The 22,616-nt window shown below is 31.3% G+C and overlaps 1 protein-coding gene across 2 annotated transcripts; it reads left to right on the forward strand.

The window, feature by feature from the left end:
* Positions 1–6,324: 6,324 nt before the first annotated feature.
* Positions 6,325–15,185, forward strand: LOC127701703 (uncharacterized). Of its 2 annotated transcripts, XM_052205705.1 has the most exons (4): positions 6,325–6,385; positions 9,547–9,633; positions 11,547–11,699; positions 14,179–15,185. In XM_052205705.1, exons 1-4 carry the CDS (start codon positions 6,344–6,346, stop codon positions 14,257–14,259), a joined length of 363 nt encoding a protein of 120 aa, XP_052061665.1. In that variant the 5' UTR covers positions 6,325–6,343; the 3' UTR covers positions 14,260–15,185. The 2 variants fall into 2 exon arrangements, 1 of the variants encoding a protein (XP_052061665.1); XR_007982129.1 differs by lacking the exon at positions 6,325–6,385 and having other exon boundaries at positions 7,352–9,633; positions 13,029–15,185.
* The last annotated feature ends 7,431 nt before the right edge of the window (positions 15,186–22,616 follow it).

The raw sequence follows: 22,616 nt of genomic DNA on the forward strand, positions 1-22,616 counted from the left end.
CTCGGAGTTACTAAACTCTTAACTTAGAATTAACAAAAACTTTACTGGAAATTACTAAAATTATTACTTAGAATTACTAAAATTATTACTAAGAATTACTAAAATTATTACTTAGAATTACTTAAAGTATTACTTAGAATTATTTGAAATATTTCTTAGAAATACTAAAACACTACTTTAAATAAGGAAAAACAGTACTTGGAATTACTAAAAATATTACTAAGATATAACTTAAAATATTACTTGGAATACATGTAGATAATATTGATTACTCAAATTACTTAGGTTGATTACTTACATTTTATATATGACTAAGTAACGAATTATTAGTATTAACCAGTTTTTCTTAAGAATTACTACCCATGATCAATCATTTCGACAAACTCAACTACTTAATTTCACTTCTTTATTTACTTGTTTTATGTAATTCAAAATAACTTCTTTTTTAGAGTGTAGTGCAACTTGTTGTTTAGTACAACAAAAAGACTTGAAAGATACTGTTATCAACATTGTTAAACAATTATTATCAACTTTCGAAAAGAATTTGTCAGAAAAAGTTGAAGCAAAAGTAAGGGAGACAACTGGAAAGTTAAAAGATCAGGTGGATTCTCTAATGATAGACAATGAAAACCAGAGAGAACGTATGAAGGCCAAAGATAAAACAACTGAGTGCTTGGAGGAACAAGTAAGTGATACCAACAACAGAGCTATTGAAGCTATAAAACTAGGAAATTATAATGAACAGTATAGTAGAAAGCGTAATATCAAAATGCTAAATTACCCAGAAAGCCCTAATGAAGTATTGAGAGATGAGTTTGAGAATATGGGGAAAATAGACTTGAAGGTAGATATTAAACCTGATGATATACAGGAACTCTACAGAATTCCAGGGAAAGAGGGACACACAATACCTGTCATCGTTAAAGTGCGCAATACTGATCTGAAAATTAAAATTATGAGACAAAGGGGGGGGGGGGGGAACTAAAAATGACATCAGATTCCATGATGATATCACACAACGTAACCTAGAACTTATGACAAAATTAAAAAATATGAACAAATTTGAAATCATGTCTGGTTTTTTATTGATAATGTCTATGCCAAGCAACATAATGGAAGTGCAATTATATTTGACTTGTTTGACGATATTGAACAACAGCTGAAAAACAAAAACAAAATAGATCGTAAAACATTCATTTCATGATTTATTTAAGTCAAATGTTTCATCACTGTACAAAAATATGATTAAAACATGCTGGGCTGTGCATGATTATTAATGTTTGCCGGTATATGTATAGTTTTGGTTTGTTTGTAGCTTAATTTGTTTTTTGTTTTTTGTTTTTATTTACTTATTTATTATACTAGTGTTTCTGTGAAACCCTTCTTACTTCACAGATAATTGTTATATTTATTAAAAGAAGATTACTTAAAATATTTCACAAATCACATGGAGAAATAAAAATCTTTTGTAAACAAAATATAACAAATAAATAAACTCATCATAGATACCAGGATTGAAATTTTATATTTGCGCCAGACGCGCGTTTCGTCTACAAAAGACTCATCAGTGACGCTCAAATAAAAAAATTTAAAAAAAAGGCCAAATAAAGTACGAAGTTGAAGAGCATTGAGGACCAAAAATTCCTAAAAGTTTTGTCCAATTCAGCTAAGGTAATCTTTTCCTGAGGTAGAAAAACCTTAGTATTTCAAATATTCAAAGTTTTGTAAACACTTAATTTTTATTTATGACTATATCAGTGATAATTCATGTCAACACAGAAGTGCTGACTACTGGGCTGGTGATACCCTCGGGGAATAAAAACTCCACCAGCAGTGGCATCAACCAAGTGGTTGTAAATAAACTCATCATAGATACCAGGATTTTTTTTTTTTATTTGCGGCAAACGCGCGTTTTGTCTACAAAAGACTCATCAGTGACGCTCGAATAAAACAAAGTTAAAAAGGCCAAATAAAGTACGGAGTTGAAGAGCATTGAGGTGCAAAAATTCCTAAAACTTTTGTTTGTCAAATACAGCTAAGGTAATCTATTCCTGAGGTAGAAAAACCTTAGTATTTCAAATATTCAAAGTTTTGTAAACAGTTAATTTTTAATTATGACCATATCAATGATAATTCATGTCAACACTGAAGTGCTGACTACTGGTCTGGTGATATCCTTAGGGAATAAAAACTCCATCAGCAGTGGCATCGACTCCAGTGGTTGTAAATAAACTCATCATAGATACCAGGATTAATTTTTTTATTTGCGCCAGACGCCTGTTTTGTCTACAAAATACTCATCAGTGACGCTCGAATAAAAAATGTTAAAAAGGCCAAATAAAGTACGAAGTTGAAGAGCATTCCTTTTACTAGTTTTGGATCTCTCTGTTATATCAGCAGGTGACAGGGTCATTGTTTTAGGAATTTTCTATTAAAGGTGGAGAAAAAAGTTGTACCACCAATTGATATCATGCAAGATCTCATCGCTTTAAGTATAGTTTGTGCCAGTCGTGCTTGAGCTACATAATGCCACAGCTTTATAATTTACAACCTTTCATACTATTAAACTTTCTCCAAATTTCAATACCTTCTAAAGAGTGAGAGGTACACTTTAAATCATCCTGCTGTTAAGTTGCAAACTTAGATGGACCAGATGCTTGAGGTTTGTGAACATGGCTTTTGTCCGACTGCATATGAGGTATGTCAGTGCCCCGCCTAAAATTGTGTTGTTTCTAGAGTCTACAGTATTCTCTACAAAAAAACAGCACTGACACAAATTCACAAGATGCCACCAAGTGGAAAAATCTCATAGTTTTGATAAATAATCGAGCGTCTGTGTCAGTTCACCTGTGCTTGGCAATTTTTACATGATGGACAAATGTGCCCTAGACCACTGACACAGAGACAGGGATTTAAGTTCTGGTCTTTAAGGTCCCGATTTGAAAGCACCAATTTCTGTTACGGTCAGAAATCACCTTTACATTGCAGCCAACAAAAGACAAAAATGAATAATTAATTTAACAAGATTTATTCAGTGTTATTATTATAATACAATTTTACAACAGTGTACAACAAATATTATTCAAATAGATTTTTTAAACATCAACGTAACTGTTAAAATTTATGTCTGATCATTTGTCTTTCGTTTATCCAAAAGTCTTCTTTTAACTATAACGAAACCATATTGAATATATATGTATATATATTAACACAACTATACAGTCATCAAATGATTCACATTGTATTATATATTTGAATTCAATTTGTTATTGATCTTTTGAACAATCTATGCAGACAGAATCTACATGTAGCGCTAGACACTTACACAGATTTGAATACAATTTATACTTTTATAAATTAATTATTATTAATTACTGAGGACTAGGGGAAACAACTCTTTTGTATGATTTCTTAGTATATTTAAATGTAGACGTCACATACAAATGTACCATTCTACTTTTAAGTAAAAATTCCGCTTTTTTACATTAAACTCTACCACTAATGCAATGAAATAAAGAAACATAAACTGTTTTAACAAACTATAATAACCTCAGATTTCAAAAAGATTAATTTAAAATTGATATTTTCTTTGTATGATTATAAGCTTTTGTAAATATTTTTAGTGTTTCATCAGCCTCTGTTATAAATCACTACAAAATTATTGAAGAGCTTTCATGGGTTTTGCCAAAAAACAAATGCTAGTACATGTAGATTGTAAATGTCTTTCACAAGCATTTATCTATCATATATATACAGACGATACAACAGGATCTGCTTATCCTCCCAAAACACCTAAGATCAGCGCAAGTTTATGGTGGGGTTAGCGTTCTATGTTGTGTTTTGTGTACTGTTGTTTGTCACTCTTTTTCACCATGGAGTTGTCAATATAAAAAAAAGGAGATGTGATATGGTTGCCAATGAGACAACTATCCACCAAAGTTCAAAGGAGTGAATATAAGCAATAATAGGCAACCATAAGCACTTCACCAATAAGAACAAACCATACCGCAAGGTCGGCTTTAAAAGGCACCGACATGAAAATATGACACAATTCATTTGTTAATTCTAACGGCATACTTTATAACAAACAGTTTACGAAAAACAAATATGACAAACATGAACCAACGACAACTACTGAGCTACAGGCTCCTGACTTGTGACGCGGGCATCAAACATGTGGCGGGGTTAGACATGTTTGTGGGTGCTCAACCCTCACCCTAACCTGGGACAGTGGTGTAAAAGTACAACATAAGAACAAACTATAGAAAATAAGTTGAACATGGCTTAACTCATCAGAAGGATATATAAGAAATACATCTAACAAAAACACGAAGTAGACATGGCTGGGTACTTATACATCCCCCAAAACATAAAGACACTAGGTGCAGATTTGAGAGTAATCGCAGTTACTGACAGCTAGTTTAAAGCCAACAATGAACAAGTAATGAAAAATTTTGTATCTAAGACTAAAATATCAGTCAGTACACATCCAACAAATAAATTTAGTTTAAAGACTTCATTCACAGTCAGCGAAAAACACGAGCTTGAGCAATGTCAAACTATAAGTATCGACAGATTGTAGTACCGGGAAGGTGCATATGTGTACTATTTAGTATAATTTTAATAGTTTGATATAGGAATCAATATTTACACCAATTAAAACTATAATACAAGATTTAATTACAGTGTTGAATAGGTAACCTTTTAGAATAAACTTACTTAAGGACGTATAAGTTTACACGGATAGTATCCAAATCGCCGGACTCGGTTAACAACATCACCGTAAAATTTGGGATATGCTATTTCGTTCAGTTTATTTTCAACTTATGAGTTTCAATGTCCCTTTGATATCTTTTGTCTCTCTTTACATGACCTTTTACAATACGAAATGTCAAATATATACATGTAAATTATATATTATAAATTGTGAGTAAGGTAATGAAAATCATTTTTTGGATCCATTTGAATAGTAATAGAGATTGACAATCGAAAATATTATATTCACGACGATCCATCCGATACTAGATCTTCTACCAACGTTAATGAATATTCTTTCATATATTATTATATGATATAAATCCGTGTCGATATACCGGATAACAGTGGTGTATTATCCCAACAAAATACGTTTGGACGTAGATATTTAGTCAGACTTAAAACACAGGTAAAAATGTAGTATTACATTTTAGTTATTTATCGGTAAACAACTTATTAATATAAAATGTGTTTTAACATGCTATTTTGATACCCTGGATTCCTTTTTAAACAGGCATATTTTGTTTCGTGACAAGAAGGATGCAATAATGTAAGTATACATTATTAAACAATCTCATAATTTATCACTGTGTCTATAACTAAGAACTCTCACAATAACGCCACATAACGGCAGCCAAATTGCAATCTAAATGGGTTATTTAGGTTAAGATCATTTCTCTATTATAAGTTTTAAACATCACAGTATTATTTTGAGAATTTAACTACCACTATGGTTAAAAACAGGAGATACTAAAATTTTCACAGTTACATAATATCGATGACGTTCTAACATTTTTTTTTAAATAATGACACGACATATATTATACACAAAAAAGCCAGCAACAATCGTATGATTGTATTATTCTATTCATCATTTATTATTATACAACAAACACGTCTTATCATGTACTTAAAAATAGTGTTCATGATCGATATTAAAATCTTATTTGAAAATGAAAATAAACAAGTAATTTGATCAGTGTTGAAATTTCTGTTACAAGTGCAGAAATATTTGATGAAAAACATATTTGTTTCGATAATAATCAAAGCATCATCTATCGACAACGATAAGACATTGCGCTGTTAATCTCGATATGAGTTCAATAGGCATTATATTAACAATTAGAAAATGTTCAAAAGACAAACCACACTACAACTAACACAAGATAGAAAAATAAAAACGAAGGCAACATAAAAAGTAATTCTCAACCGAAGGAAGTGATGGAAAATGAAGACATAGTTTATTGCAAAACATAACATTTTTAACACCTCATTTAGACTTATATTTACTATGACGTTATTTGTTTTGTTTGAGATAAATTTTTCGAGATATTGAGTCTTCAAGTGCAATTTAAAGATCGTGTATATCTATTTCTATCTCTTAAATGTCGAATAAAAATAATTGTAATGTAAACAAAGAAACTCGTTTACTAATAGTTCCGTTAATGTCCTTTTGTATGAGATTGCTTGATATATATGACGCTTTGCAAAATTGAATTGCAGTGTTTATATTTCTTCTTCGAAAGTTTTTTTTATGTTGGAAATTAAAGATATTTACTTGCAGTTCATCTTCACTGGATCCCTACCAATGTTTATTACAAACAAACCAGATTCGAACTTTAGATGTAAGGTATGAGATATAAATTAAAAAAAGGGATAAAAACCATTTTGCATTATCTGTTTATATGATCATTAACAGTTTTTTGTAGTCGTAAAATTCACGATAGAATCTTTAACAAATACTTATTTCCGCTCAAAACTATAATTCGGAACTTTGAGTTATATTGCATCCTTAAAAAAAGGTGAAAGATACCAAAGGGAAATACAAACTCATAAATCAAAAACAAAGTGACAATAAATTGGCAAAAAAACAAACAAACGACCAAATGGAAGGCAGCAGTTCACAAAACCGATAAAGAAAATGGGCTAATGAACAATACAAACGATACGGAAAAAAACGCATTGGTCTCAGGTTATCCAAAAGGGTAATAAGATTTTGCTCCACAAGACACCCATCGTGTTGCTTTTGGAATTGCAAACCTTATGATACGTCTAGTTCAGTACGTCTCATTAGAGGGACAGAGGCTGGGATTATTGTTACGACATCATATTCATCGTCTTCTATTAAACATTTACTGCATCACAATAATAACCTTCAAGAGATACTCTAAATATTCAGTTTTAGATTCTAAATTAGTTCGTGCTATGTTTTATTATCAACACTAGTTTAATTATTTATCGTATTTTTATTTTTTGTAAGAAAGTATTAATATCATTCTTCCCCTTATTCATGTAATTATACTATCAAATATCGTAAATTCATTTATTCATTCTTTAGCACAAAAGGCTCTTAAGGGCATACAAAACAGTTTCGATCCCAAGATGATTTTTTTATGAAAATTTGCATACAAGCTATTTTGTACCTTAGAAATTCAAATATGTAATAATAAAAATACCTACATGTGCTACTTTAAGAGATAAAAAGGGTTTTGTGGACATTTCTATCCTTTGGATAGACATACCTAACTTTTTTATTTCATCAAATAAACACAACCGGATTTTTGAAGAAACATTATGAAAATCTTCTTTACATCAATATGCTCTACTAGAATATCAATTCTACTTACTAGTACACTTGGTTCAATCAAAAACCTGGTAATAAATTGTTCAAATAAGGCCTTTGAAAATAGTGTAATTAATTACTTTTGGAGTGTCAAAAATTCGTTGGAAATACTTGATAAATTGCATTCTTATATTGGTGATTTCGAATCTGTTCAAAGTTTCGATTTTTCTAACCTATATACCACTTTGCCTCATAATCTTATTAAGAAAAAATTCACACACCTGATTAATTTGGCATTTAAAAAGTCGGAATGCGAATATATATGTTCAAACTCTTTTAGGTCAATTTTTAGTAACAACAAACAAAAGAACTATGTCAATTGGACCTGTTTTGATACTATAACTGCCTTTGAATTTTTACAAGATAACATTTTTGTTCGCTATAAAGAGTCCGTATATCGTCAAGTTATCGGAATTCCCATGGGGACTTACTGTGCACCACTTATTGCGGACCTGTTTCTGTATTGTGATGAGTTACAATTTATGACTAAAATCAGCAAAGACCAATCGAAACAACACGAGATTCAAACATTAAATAACACTTTTAGATATTTAGATGATATGTTGGCTCTCAATAATGACGACTTCAGTATGTACACTTAAGAGATTTATCCTGCCGAACTGACTTTTAATAAAACTAATACTAACAATGACCACAGCCCTTTCCTGGATCTTGATATCTATATTTTTAACGGGAAGCTTAATACCAAAATTTATGATAAAAGAGATGATTTGTCATTTCCTATTGTTAATCATCCATTTGTAGATGGTGACGTTCCCTTGTCACCATCTTATCGTGTTTATATATCTCAACTTGTTCGATTCACTCGTGTATGTAACAACGTATTGGATTTCAACAAAAGAAATCTCTGTATTACTGAACAATTATTACACCAGGGTTTTCGATATCACAAGCTAGTCAAACCATTTACTAAGTTTTATCATCAGTACAAGGACATCATTCGTAAATATAAATCAACATGCAGACATCTTATACGTTCGGGTATTTCACATTATATACAATATTTTCACATTATATACAATATTTTCACATTATATACAATATTTTATGGTTAAATTCTTTACAAAGCACACAATTATCGACATTCACCTCAAAAGCTAACCAAACCTTTAAACAGACTTATTAGGAAGGAATATAGTTACGATACTGTTGTCAGATCATTAAGGATTGCATATTTTGGTATTAATATTGATTCACTCATAGGGTCTTTGCATCGGAAATAAACACATTTATTCTAAATCCAGTTGTTGGCATGATACAGGTTATGTTCTTCTTATATATTTTATGATGATATGATGCTAAACCCCTAACGGGAGGGATTGTACTTGATTTTCATATGATGAAGACATAATCTTTCAATCAGTTCAATTTAGGTCTGGAGCTGGTATGTCAGTTACTACTAGTAGTCCTTTGTTAATTTATGTAGCATTGTCATTTTGCTTAGTTTCTTTTGTTGCCTATTCTGACATCGGACTCGGGCTTCTTTTAAACTGAGTTTTACTGTGCGTATTGCTATGTGTTTCTTTGTTGTACATTGGCTAGAGGTCTCACAAAAAATGTTTAACTCCGCCACATTTTAGCACCTCTTTAAAATTAGAAGACAAAAGAATAATCTTATATAGAAGGAAAATATAACCAGGTTTAATCCACCATTTTCTACATAAGAAAATGCCTGTACCAAATCAGGAATATGACAGTTGTTATCCATTCGCTTGATGTGTTTGATCTTTTGATTTTGCCATTTGATTAGGGACTTTCCGTTTTGAATTTTCCTCGGAGTTCAGTTTTTTTGTGATTTAACTTTTTTCTATGATTCAATTTGTCCTAAGACCATCATAATTTGAACTATCTTGAGACGCTTTGATTGCGGTCTTTGACGTATCCGTATGGCTATCTGAGGATACTTTCGAAATCAGGTGTAATGTATACCCTGGTCTACTGAAGCTATTACCTCGGATTGTAACAAAGAGTGAATTTATTTAATTTGCTTGTTATTTAATTTCCTTTTAACCTTGTATTCTTTTTTTTTTCTATATAACCATGCACGTATAAACAAAAGTTGCAAACGGTTGTCATGAATTTAAGTCTTGTGCTGTGTAATAAGTAAGAGGTTTCATCGTTAACAACATGTTTTATATTAATTCCAGAAAATCAGTTTTATGGTGTGCAGTATACTAGGGGCAGCAGATTTTTCTCCATTTCTATTATCTATGTGGATTCCAAAATTGAGATTTGTGAGTTATAAAAATTTTGTTGATGCATCTTTATCATGTTTATAGTACTTTATACAAATCTTTTTTCGGGAAACGGTGTAGGAAACAATAACACCAATGCCAGCGTGATAATTTCAATGACATAAAGACACTTTTTTTTTAAAGGAGCACCTAAATGAACCAATGTTTATTTAAACGTTTATTCAAGACGAATATTAAAATAAGTTTTCTTTATGAAATATAATATTGTTTTAAATTTTATAAGACCGAAAAAAATTATTTGCGTACGTATTATGTTATGGTGCTGTCTACGTCTTCTTCGTAGGACTTTGGTTCGCAGACAATAACTTGAGTTTAAATTCATAGATCTCTATGAGAAGGATTATATGAAGTATTTTTGGGGGATTTCCTCCTAGCGGTTTTGTAATTAGGTGTCATAAAGGTCAGTTTTATTGGTTACTTTAGCTTAAGTGCATGGATGTGTAAAAAAATTTAGAACAAGGTTCCACACCACCACAAATCGAAGGTTGGGATTAATTTTGGGGTTATTGTTATTGCTGTTTAAGAATTGGGGGCCAAAAAGGGCTTCACAAAAACAATTATGTGTTAAGTTCACAGACAATAACTTGAGTATAACTGTATAGATCACTATTAAATTTAAGTTAGCTTTCAAACCACAAATGAAGGTTGGGATTTATTTTTGTGTTATTGTTGTTTAGTAATCAAGGGCTACAAAAAGGTAAAAACACAAGCATATGTCATGTTTCGAGACACTTATTTGTGTATATTTTTACTTTGTGCTCAGTTCATAAAGTTAGTCCAAATTTGGGTCAAAAAATTAAAATTTGTTTGGTTTCTTCAAACATTAAATTGTTGGTGTTCTTTAATGTGTGTAATCTAACACGGTTTTTATTTATTTTTTTTATTTGTGAACTGTTTTTCAAACTGGACCCTATAAAGGTCCAAAGTAACCATTATAAATCAAAAGAATTATGTGGTGAATCTAAACGTTTATCCATAATTTTAATATCGGAACATAATTGGTAAATGTCCAAATTTAAAATGATGTAAGAACGTATTCAACATTCATTCTGTGTAAGAAACTATGCTATCATTGCATAGTTGCTCAGAATCTAAATTGAAAGATGTTATTGCACAGTTAACAGAAATTTTATGTTGGGTCATAGTTGAAAATAGATATAACATCATATATAAATTCAGAGAACTTTTTTGTAGGTTACATCTCTGGTTTTTGAAAAATAAGTTGGATCATGGAAAATAAATTAGTCGAATAACAATATTTTTAGTATAAGTTGATTAAAAGCAACTAGAAAAAGAAAAAGAAAACTTGAATTCCCCTATCCGTCCTAAAGAGTGAGGTAATGGTCTGTTGTGGAAGACCAAAAGATAACCTCAATATATCTTTCATCTGCTTTTTCATCCCAAAGTTTAACAGAGGCTTTAAATTGAGTATACTGGACTTATTCCTTTCTACAAGATGGTCCATTTTGAAGTACCGTCAATTTCGCTGTCGGGAAATTTGGATACGCTGTGATATCTGAATGAAGTCTTGTTTAATTTGTTCTCGTCCTAAAGTTAATGTAATATTCTTAGTCAACGTTAAACATGTTTAACCTAAAACAATTAATTAATCAATCCTTTTTTGTTGTTTCAGCGAAGTATGCCCAAAACCTCTGGTTTCCATATTTCAATTTCTGTAAAGTTGTATTCTTAATTGTATTTGACCCAAATAATTCATCGGAAATAAATGAAGTAACTTGCACAACTCCGAATATCATCTTCCGATAAACAGATGATGTTGAACATTTTATAAATAGTTTTGAGATTATTTTCTTTTTTAGATATACATAAGTGTTAAAATGAATCAGATTGCTGTTTATCTGCGTCCACAAACTTATGTTGTATTAATTCAGATGTGTGATGTTGGCGGTTGTGGCTATATCAACAAGGAATACTTTTATACAATATCAATTTTGATGGTCATATTATCCGTTGTTGTATTACTACTCACGATCATTTCAGCATCCTACTGTTGTTGTTCACCATGGGATATACAAGAAAATCAGGTAAGTACATGTTATCAGTTTGTTTTCGATCTATGAGTTTGACTGTCCCTCTGGTATCTTTCGTCCCTCTTTTATGGCCGCTGTTGTTGCCTTAAGTGTTACTTGATATATATTGACAACCGCTGGTGTTATAAGACCCTGGTTCATATGTAGCACCCGTTATGTTGCTTATATAATTATCAACTATGTGTTAAAGTTACTGGATAGCGGTTACGAGAATTGAAGAATATTCGTCGTCATCTGTGAAACAGATATTCAACATGTTCCTTAATGGTCATTCAACTCATAATGGCGTTCGATAAATGAAGTTAAGAGTCCAACTTTGCCTCTTGTAACTCTTGTTTAATAGTTTTCATGTGAGCAACAATCTTCTTTCAATAAAATCATGATATCAAATGCAAGCTATGAAACATCGTATCAACTGAGGTATAAAACTCCATATTATTGCTACATGGAAATGGATCACAATTGTATGGTGAAATTATCTCGTTTGTCGTTAAGTTTTGGCATCAACCGATTTCTAGATGTAAGTCAAGATATGAGACCGACTTAACTGTACCTGTGGTATCTTTTATTTAAACTTCAATTTAATATACGCGTTCAACTTGTTAACCAAACTTTGAATTATTTAGTGAAAGGAAACTATAGTAAGACGTAGAGTTACAGGATAATAAATTATTCTTTCGAGTCGTCTTAGAAGCACCAGTGTGAAGTCAGCTTCACGAGAATAAAGGAACAAGTCGGCCAGAAGAGGAGCATATTTGTTTTCTATGAGACTGCTGATTGTTTGTTGAAAAACGTGTTTTCAAACGTAACAGATATGTTGTCAATTAAGATACTGAAAATGTCAGTTTAAGATATTTTTGTTTGAATCAGAGTGTTTTTTGTTTAATAAATTAATTAAGATTTACCGCCTCCTAAGAAAAGATAACCGTGTCTACATTGGCCATTCTTTGTAATGAAACAAAGCAAGGCATGTTCCTCTCATTTGTGTTTTACTCTGGAATATGGAATATTTATTTACAGTGAAAAAAGTCTACTGTTTTAATGTAATTGCAAGATAAAAGAGATTTGGAGTAAATGTATACAAACCAATCTGATTGTTAATAGGGTAAAGATGATTTAATATATAAGAAATAGGTTATATGGTACCCTTGGTAGACCAAGTACGTGGTGAGGACATTTCTGTCCAATTCTGTAAGTGAAAAAAATGGGTAATAAGTTTTCAAGCTTAAACGCATTTCGTTGTTATTTTTAGGAAATCGTGAAATCAAACTCTAACAATGATATAATTTTTCATTACAATTTCGAAATATACGGCATTTGCAGGTGCTGGGATGTTGCTACATAAAATGGAAAGTTCACAGTTGGTTGAACACACCTCTTAAAGTTAAGTTCTTATCTTACAATCACTGTCAATTCAAACATGAAAATATGAAGCAGGTACAAATGTACTCTTAACCATTCACTATGCTTGATGCTTACATTTTTTAATTCGGTCAAAACCCATCCTAATGAAATATTAGTCTCAGGGCTTTCATACGTCCAGATGATTTGGACTCAATACTGATATGTTACATGACAGACATTTTAATAGGTTCTCCCCTTTAAGTAACTAATTTCATAATTTTATTGAAAACAGATGTTCAAACGGATTAGACAAAACTGATATTAGAAAGAACGAAATATATGGCCGCCACAGATTACTTTTCAATATTGGTCAGTTTTCAGTTTTCCATCTCAAACTATGCAGCCACACAGTTCCAAACTTGAAAGTAATTACGATTCGTAAGACTTTTTGCAAAAAATTTTCATTTGTTAAATTTTCTGTTTATTGTCTCGCCTATGAAGCCAGAATTGAAAGCATGGTCATTTAATCACATCTTTTTAACCCGGAAATTCAGAGCTTGGCATATTGTTAATATAGTGAAGACTGTATATTGCCATCATGATATCATTTGAATTTGAAATGTTGAATTTTTAATGTGATGCTACATTGCAGTCTCAGTGTCTAAATATTTCAAATTGTTTTGTATTACAAAAATAAAATAAAGCAAATTCACACGGCTATCAATGTTAAGTCTGAATAAGCTCATCTTTTAATTCAGATTGAAAAATATGATAGTCATTTTGATGATATTGTTCTATGTTATCAGTAGTAATGTTGGTTAATCAAATATGTAATCAAATACCTTACGCGTTTTCTGTATACAAAGTAAACTACAAAATTAATGTTCATCTCCACGTGACCAAAATAAAATAACAATTCACCAGGCATTTACAACAAAGCTGTTGTCATGTTGTTAATTATTTAAATACATTTTTTCGTACACACTTGTCAACTAGGTCCCTTGTAAGGTACTTAAACTAATGTTGTTGAGTTTTGCTGCTTCTTTTTTCATTCCAAAGCTAAGATTAAATATTAGAGATAAGGGCAACAACTTTTACACACATATTGCTTATGCTTTCTTTTTTTCAGCAAACGGTTTCCTATGTGAATGAATCACAGCCTGAAAATACTTTAAATACAACAGATATTCATATTGCCGTAACAAAGTAGCAATCAGTGACGACCACAGCCGGGGAATTAACTGATAAAACATTATTGTACCCTTAAAGTCAACAAGAATTAAGTGGAACTAATCATGAAGCTGAAATTCATCTAACACAAAATCTTTTAATATTGTTTCACCGCCGTACAATGAATATCATTGACATAATATACAACAGTATTTTCAGACAGTATGTGTTTATATTTAATCTCATAGCATTACATTGAATATTAACAAAAACATACAAGAGAAAATCGGTGACTTCATTCCTAGTTACGTTATATCAGAGGAAAGGAGAAACAAGAAAGACTCTTTTATGACATTTTATTTTTAAACCCATTTTGTTACATGCGTTAAACATTTTTCTATACGAGAAAAATTTATCGTAATGAACTTTCGGTTCAGTATTTTGCGTATTTGCAGTAATCTCTATATGAAGCAAAGATTAAATAGGACCTAAATTACTCTACACGCATATTTGGGACCAATATTCGGAAAATCTTATCAACTGGAACATATTGTGCATTTGCTGCTTCTGCAAGAATGTTGCTGCATAAAAAAGAAAGATAGCAAATACAACTAATTCGTAATCCCTTTTGTTTTGACCTCATAATTAACTTCTTGGCTCTAGCTGTAGCAGTGGTATCCTTATTTTCAATTTCAATACGAAACTAATTTACGTATCAATAAGTAAGCCATGTGGTACCGGTATGATTATGTTATGACAATTGTGATATTTTGCCAGCATTAAAAATAAGGAGATTGGTATGAATGCATTATACATCTTTATAAAATCAACTATTTCTGTAGATTAATTGAATTCCACAAAGTTAAAATCTTAGTTTATGAGGAACAGCAATGTAATTCATATTTTTGTTTTAAATTAGAAAGTAGATGTATTATCAAAAATAAAGATATTTTATAGTTAAACAATCATGATGGTTATTTGCATATAAATATAATCAGACATATCATATGAAAGACGATACAATATACAAAAATGAAACCTGCATTATTCGTTCATATCGCAACCACTAGGTCAGTACTCTAACAGTCCGTACACCGTCTGTCGACTAATTTGACATATCCACTATCCAGTACTTTGGTATGTAAATGAAATGTTGTCTTTTTTTAATAATCATGAACACTCTAAATAGGTTTCTACGATTTGGATTACACTCCTGGTTTGTATAATTATTTACAGTGGGTCAGGTAAATAAATTCTAAGAGACTATATTTTTGTCCGTGTCATGTCCGCCATGTTTACCTTGTTGTATCAATACCAGTTGTGCATTCAAAGCATTGGTCTTGATAGAACAACCTTGGCATAATGTTGCTAACTAACCAGAAAGTATAAAGATAAAATTTCCTTTCTGTCACTGCAGCAAATTTTTCACGAAATGGTTGATCTATGCGATGGTCTGTTCCATTATATACTAAATAACGACATTTTCCTCCCATCTAAGATTGTGGTTTACCATCTTATTCAACGTCGTCTGGTCTCCTAAGTACCGAACGGGACCTATTCCTTAATATGACTGTTTTGTCGAGTGTAGTTATGATATTGTTTTTGTGAGTATGGTTGGATATCGTGTTTTGTCGTATCGTTTGTGGTTTAACCTCTGCATTTTTGGTACATTTCGGCACGGTTCGTGTTACCTAGTATTTAGTTGCGTTTTGTGTACTATTGTTTGTCTGTTTGTCTTTTTCTTTTTTAGCCACGGCGTTGTCAATTTATTTTCGAATTATGAGTTCGATTGTCCCTTTTTTATCTTTCGCCTGTCTTTCACATATTTCTTATTTGTCAGTAAACTCGAATTACTCGTTGTTCGTCAACGGTGTTTTTGTTTGGTTTATGGCGTTTGTTTTCAAGTGTGTTTACTGTTTGGTTTTACATGATCTTGTCTTATATTACAGTTATTTCACCATTATGTTTTACATGTTTTATATGTATGAAAAAGTTAATATAGTTAATCAGCTATTTCAGTTACATTATATTTTAGTTTAAAACAACTATATGTACAGTGTTTTGTTCACGCACAGTGTTAATTTAAAAGAAAAACCAACATAGTAAGAAAATACAAATAATTATACCATTACAAATATAATTCCATTTTGATATTCTTGTCATGGTTATAAATAATACATAAAAGAGGGGCAAAAGATACCAGAGGGACATTCAATCTCATAGATCAAAAATAAAAAGACAACGCCATGACTAAAAAAGAAAAAGACAAACAGACAAATAATAGTACACAAGACCCAACATAGAAAACTAAAAACTTAGCAACACGAACCCCTAAAAACTGGGATGATCTCAGGTGCTCCGAAAGGGTGAGCAGATACTGCTTCACATGTGGCACCCGTCGTGTTGCTCATGTTACTAAAATAAAATCATTACAAAATCTATCCCAATTTGAAATTCTTGTACGCATCTAAAATAAAACAAATATATTCAATTTTTAGAAACTTACCTGTTATAATATAAACGTAACAAAAAAAAACGTCACTGTTTTTGGCCTTGATACATTTGTGTGACGCACAATTTATAATTCGTTTGTGGTGTCCTGGTGTACTGTCGTAATTTCATTGGAAGTGTCCGTTGTTATTCTTTGGTTTACATGTTGTTATGTACTATTATGTCATTTATTTATATATTTCAATGCACTGTAAGTGTTTGCGTTTATTTTTACTGTATTCCTATCACGTAATGATGTTACTTTAGCGGTATATTTAATATTGCCATATCAGAGGGAGGTTTGGATAGCTATAAAACCAGGTTCAACCCAACATTTTTTTTTAAAATGTCCTGTACCAAGTCAGGAATAGCGGTATACTAATGTTGTCTTTATTTAGTTGGTAAAAGATTGGATAAAAGTGCATTACATATCCTTAACTGAGAACACACAAATTACAGCAGCTGGTATTTTTGATTTCAAACTAAGTTCAAAAGTTTGATATACAAGAGATCGATTAATTACGACATACGCCAGAGCTTGAACATTTTGAAAAGTTGACGAGGATGAAATACAAGTCTATTTGTTACTTAAATTGATTCCATAGCTAAGTTTTGTGGTTTTGATTTTTCATATATATGAATACATGTGAATAAATGACTTGACTAAAGTTACCTCTTGCATTACATTGATATTCCTAAATTATATGTATTTTTGAACTCATATGTAAAAAAGACTGCCCTGACATTGTAAACTAGAAGTAAATTATAACTGTAAATACTACATTTAATTATTAGCTTCGCACGGAGTTGATTTATAGGAGCAGTTAAAATATTATCCAGTCCATAATGATGATTGTAGGTTTTTTTCCTGACGGGTTGTACTGTGTTGTTGTTTGATAGATAAGTTACACTTCAGAGTTCAAAAGGTCTAGAACTAAGTCTTTACCGACATTAGGTATGTCTACAGTAACTATTCAAATCTAACAGACAACCGAGTTTCGTTCACGAGTTGTATTAAGACTCCTCACAACGTCTGCAAACTGAGACTCAGATAACAACAAGAGTCTTACTGAATTAAAACGATCCGGGGAGGTTCAGATGCAGGTCTGTCAGTCGAAACATACATGTAGATATATTATAACAATAAGCTCAAAATAAGAGTTAGCATCATAAAACGTCATTCAAAATGCGTCTGAAAGTACAGATGTCCAAAAAAGGCTGGAATCTAATGCTGTACTAGTAAAAGAAACCACGATAATGGGTTTATTGGAGAGTCCTTTTGGCGACGATTGTGGTCAACACAAGGAATCTTGTTGATTGGATTTAGTTTCGTTATTTTTGTTTGTCTGGTATCTTTAATTAACCGGAGGCGACAACAGGCAGTTCTTCGTGATCCGTGGTTAATGTGACCAGTGGTAAGGGTCAAATATCAACAACTCTCCATGACAAGCACCTCAAAACATGCGTCAAGAGATATGCAGGACTGTTGTAGTGGAAGGAAAAGAGTGTGTAGAATTCTCCTTTCAAAAGGACTACTTGTGCATTAGTGAATAGGGTTAAATATGCTGAAAACTCTCATCGAACGTTCATATAAATAATGATATCCGAGTCAGTAAATGTGTACCTGCACTATTTAGTCATTCTATCCACCCCAAACAGAAAAAATCAACTCCATTTAAAGAAACAGGTAGTTTACAAAGCATTGTGGTTGAATTTGAAATAATATTGGTCGTGAACAAATAGGATAATATTAACTTAGAGTAGGGCAAGTAAGAGTGATATTTTGCTATAATCTAACCTATCGTTTTTGGATCAGTTAACCAAGCTAAGTAAATATTCAAGGTACAAATGAATTCACTCTACAGAAACAAACTGATAAAACCTTGTCTGAAATTGCCCCAAGAAACGTGTTTGAATACTAGACTATTTTATACAATAGCACATATCAAAGTCATAGAAAAATTAGCTCAATAGATATAAGAAGATGTGGGATGAGTGCCAATGAGACCATTCTCCATCCAAGTCACAATTTATAAAAGTAAACCATTATAGGTCAAAGTAAGACTATTTGTTGTTCTTGCAATACCATGAATAAAAGATTATAAAATTAAATGATCAATATTCCTAAGGGAACTAAAACAATCAATGATTGTCCACGACTTGGTCTTAAATATATAAGGTTTTCACTGTTGACGAAAAGTGGTTAATCAATGCAAAACAATGCAAACATTAGTCTCTTAACTTTCGATATTGCAAGACGTCATGTAGCAACGTATTTGCTTGGCTAAAATGAAAGAACGAAAAGAGAAAATGTTAGACAAATAGCATCAAAGTAGTAGAAGGATGACTTGTTTTAAGTGTGACAACAAGGGTCAAATAAAAAAATGCGACCGTATCGTAATAGCCGGTATCGAATCAGAACAAGTAATAAACATACAAATCTTTCTGCAAAAATCAATAGTATTCATGAATCTTTTGGGCAATATGGTTTCCAATAAAAACGCAGTGATATTTCTGAATGTTGACCCCGTTGGCTTTCAATGGTTTAAATCGTGTTAAATAAAAAATTGATAGCGATTTATGTTTAATTTTACGATTACAGTTATTGAATATCAAATCAACGGAAATCCGCACTTGTATTGATAGTAAACAGACAAAATACGATCTTTCGATTGATTTCAAAAGGTGGAAAATATTGTTTTTTGGAAATAATGTAACAGATATCATAACAAATAGCTCTTGGAAGCTTGGACTCGTAACAACATAGTCAAAGATATATAGGAATAAACAAAAATATTTACAAATGTCATCTTTTACGTAATAAGATATCACCGGATACATTAAGATTTATGCTTTCCTTGCATGGAGAAAATCCCAACACATTTGTGAAAGGAGGCTCATTTCTAACTGACGGTGTAACAAAATTGTTCGTCACGACCCAATTCTTTACATGTTGCCTGTGTTGGTTTTTTCATTTTGTTTTCGTTCCCATCCAGTATTCCTATCAAGTTAGTGTTGTGCTGTTAGTGTAAAGTCTAGTTATTTATCCTGCTAAGAGATATTAGTGTAACATCATTGATTTCCAAAAACAAGCCAAGCGTAAATCAAAACGGGGAAGTCTGACAGTTTGGTTGTGTAAATGTTAAAAAGGTCATTACTTAAGCTCACTTCAGCAGAAATTTATATTTTAAGTCAGCTATTATGAAGTTTGCTGTTAATATCAAATGACAAGGATAAAATCCGATTTTTTGGAGTTAAAAACAAATGTTGCTATTTTAATGATGTTAAATTCTTATGAATAGATAATGCAGACAATCAATGTAACAAACATAACCTGGGGAAATCATATAAATTAAAATGGGAGCAAAACTAAGTTTGTCGACAGCGTAAGTCGCCCTTTCTATATATTCATCTCCAGTCATGCATATCCACACTTGGTCAAAATGTCACAATTGGGAATAGGACACAGAGAAGGTTAAATCAATAAAGCAACTAGTCTACATTAACCAGCTTTCGTACTTCACTTAAATAAACTTAAATAAAAGAAAATAAATATGCAGGTAAAACTGTAACAATAAGTTAACGTTTAAACGTAGTTCAATAAATTGATATAAAAAAAAATCAATAGACAATAAATTTTAAAACATTCAATAGACAACAAATCGTATTGGTTTGCATTTGATAAGGTTACGTTATTTGCTTTGTCTTAATGTTATATTTGTCAATGTGTTATAAATTCAGGTCATATATATTTTTGTTTATTGGGGAATTATAACATTGCTTTACTGTTAATATTTTTTAGGTCATTCCGTTGATAACAACGTTTGTAGATCGTCACTGTTAGTGATATAGAATGCCTAATACTGTAAGTACACATTGCTGTCCTCCATACCGAAATAAATATATTATCTACATATTTGTGAAGAATCAATAATCTTATAAGGAAAAAGAGACACTGTGTTAAAGCATTGACAGTTCATGTTAACTTTTTATATATGAGAGTCTGGATGGGGTGTATGGAATAGATAATAATTGTCCAAATATTTAGCGCGTAAAGACAAAATAGCAAAGAAAATAAAGAGTAGAGAATAACGGGGTGAAAAAGTAGAAAGAATAACTGTGGGAAAAGAAAGAATAAGATAATACTATGCTGATTAAAGAAATGAATGAGGTACAGAATGGATGAATAAAGGCAACAGTAGTATACCGCTGAACCGTATCATAACCGATAAATATAGTGAAAATATGTGTATAAGAATTTGACGGAAACGCGTTATTTTTTAAGGAAAGAGAACAATGCCATCCCCAAAATTAAAGAAATCAAGAAACTCCAACCAGATACTGATATATGATATATTAAAAAAAACCAATTGTTGTGAAGAACTAGACAGTTGAATGCGCATATAAAATAGAAAAGTGGAAAGTTAATCAAATCTAATATCAAAGATGTGCATATTAAGTAATGTATTTTCAAGATGTAAACATAAACGGGATAGCAGAAATTTCCAAAAAAATATCATAACATACAAACAACCAACAGCCATCATCTGCCTTTTCTGAAAAAGTAGTGTGTGCACAAACATTCACTTACAATGTATGTAAAAATAAGAATAAGAAGATGTGGTACAATTTTCTATTTAACAACTTTCGATATGAGACGTAATGACATAGAAGCAAACCTATTTAAACCATTCTCGCCAAAGTGTACAATTACGAATGATTATCTGCGTATTAAAAATCAACAAAAAGACCCGGGTGCGAAATATAATTGTATGCAAGAAATAAACAAATAAACAACTAAAAAAATTAACACTCCCCATCCCCCTCCCCGACAACAAAATGAAATAAAATAAAATCAATTAATCTAACAAAAATAAAAGTACAATTTAAATGATTATTAACCCTGATTTTTTTTAAAAGAAATGCTTTCAACTAATAGATTATTTGAAACTTCCTGTGTGATAAGTTTCCTTACAGTAAAAGCTGTAGCGGTAAGGTCATTGTTTACAACTACAGTGCAATAAATCTATATTCAAGTGTAAAAAAAGTAGCCTAGTCTTTATAGTCATTTCTATGTTTAATGCGATTAAAATCTGAATACACCTGATTAAGACATGTTGTCTTATAACTTTAAATAGTAAAATGCTATTTTATTCATATATTTAGAAAAATGCAAACCACAACTAACAACACTGAGCAAACCGCTGTCAGTATGCAAACAAGAGGAAATCCAGGACCTGAACAAATATTTCGTGTGAAGACATTTAGAATATTGGGTGGTATACAGATGGGGCTCGACGCAATATTAGTAATCCTGAGCCTAGTTGAATTGATAGGGAGGGCTTTCCATATCGTAGTAACCTTACCAATACTTATATGCTCTGGATGGGTAAGTATGTTATATTTTGTAAGAGAATGGACATGGTGAAAACAGTATAAATAGTATTGTTTTCATTTTTTTGTACCTTGCATTTATACTCCACTAAATTTGTGCTTTATAGAGAAAGTTTATGTATGCTATCAACTGTATGAACTACAATTTTGGTATTGTTGTCGTCTTTGTCAAATAAACTATCAACTACAACAATTTTTAAGATGGCATCTTTGTTTATATCTTTATACTTTTTGGTATGTTTGTCTGAATGGGTTGATCACCTAATTTTGTCAATATATCGGAATTATGTACAACTGTCACACAAAGAGGAGGTTTTAATATATATACAACCAGGTTTAAACCACTTTTTTCTTCGAAAACAACTCTTTTCTAAATCAGAATTATGACATCTGTTTTCCATTAGTTCCGTTGATTGGTAAAGTCAATTTTTTGATTTTATCAAGTTTAGTGAATCCCCCTTTGTGAATTTTCTCTTTAGTAAAATACGCATTTGGTGTATTTACCCGAATGCA

This window comes from Mytilus californianus, unplaced genomic scaffold, assembly GCF_021869535.1.
Source record: "Mytilus californianus isolate M0D057914Y unplaced genomic scaffold, xbMytCali1.0.p SCAF_5, whole genome shotgun sequence".
Classification (NCBI taxonomy): Eukaryota; Metazoa; Mollusca; class Bivalvia; order Mytilida; family Mytilidae; genus Mytilus; species Mytilus californianus.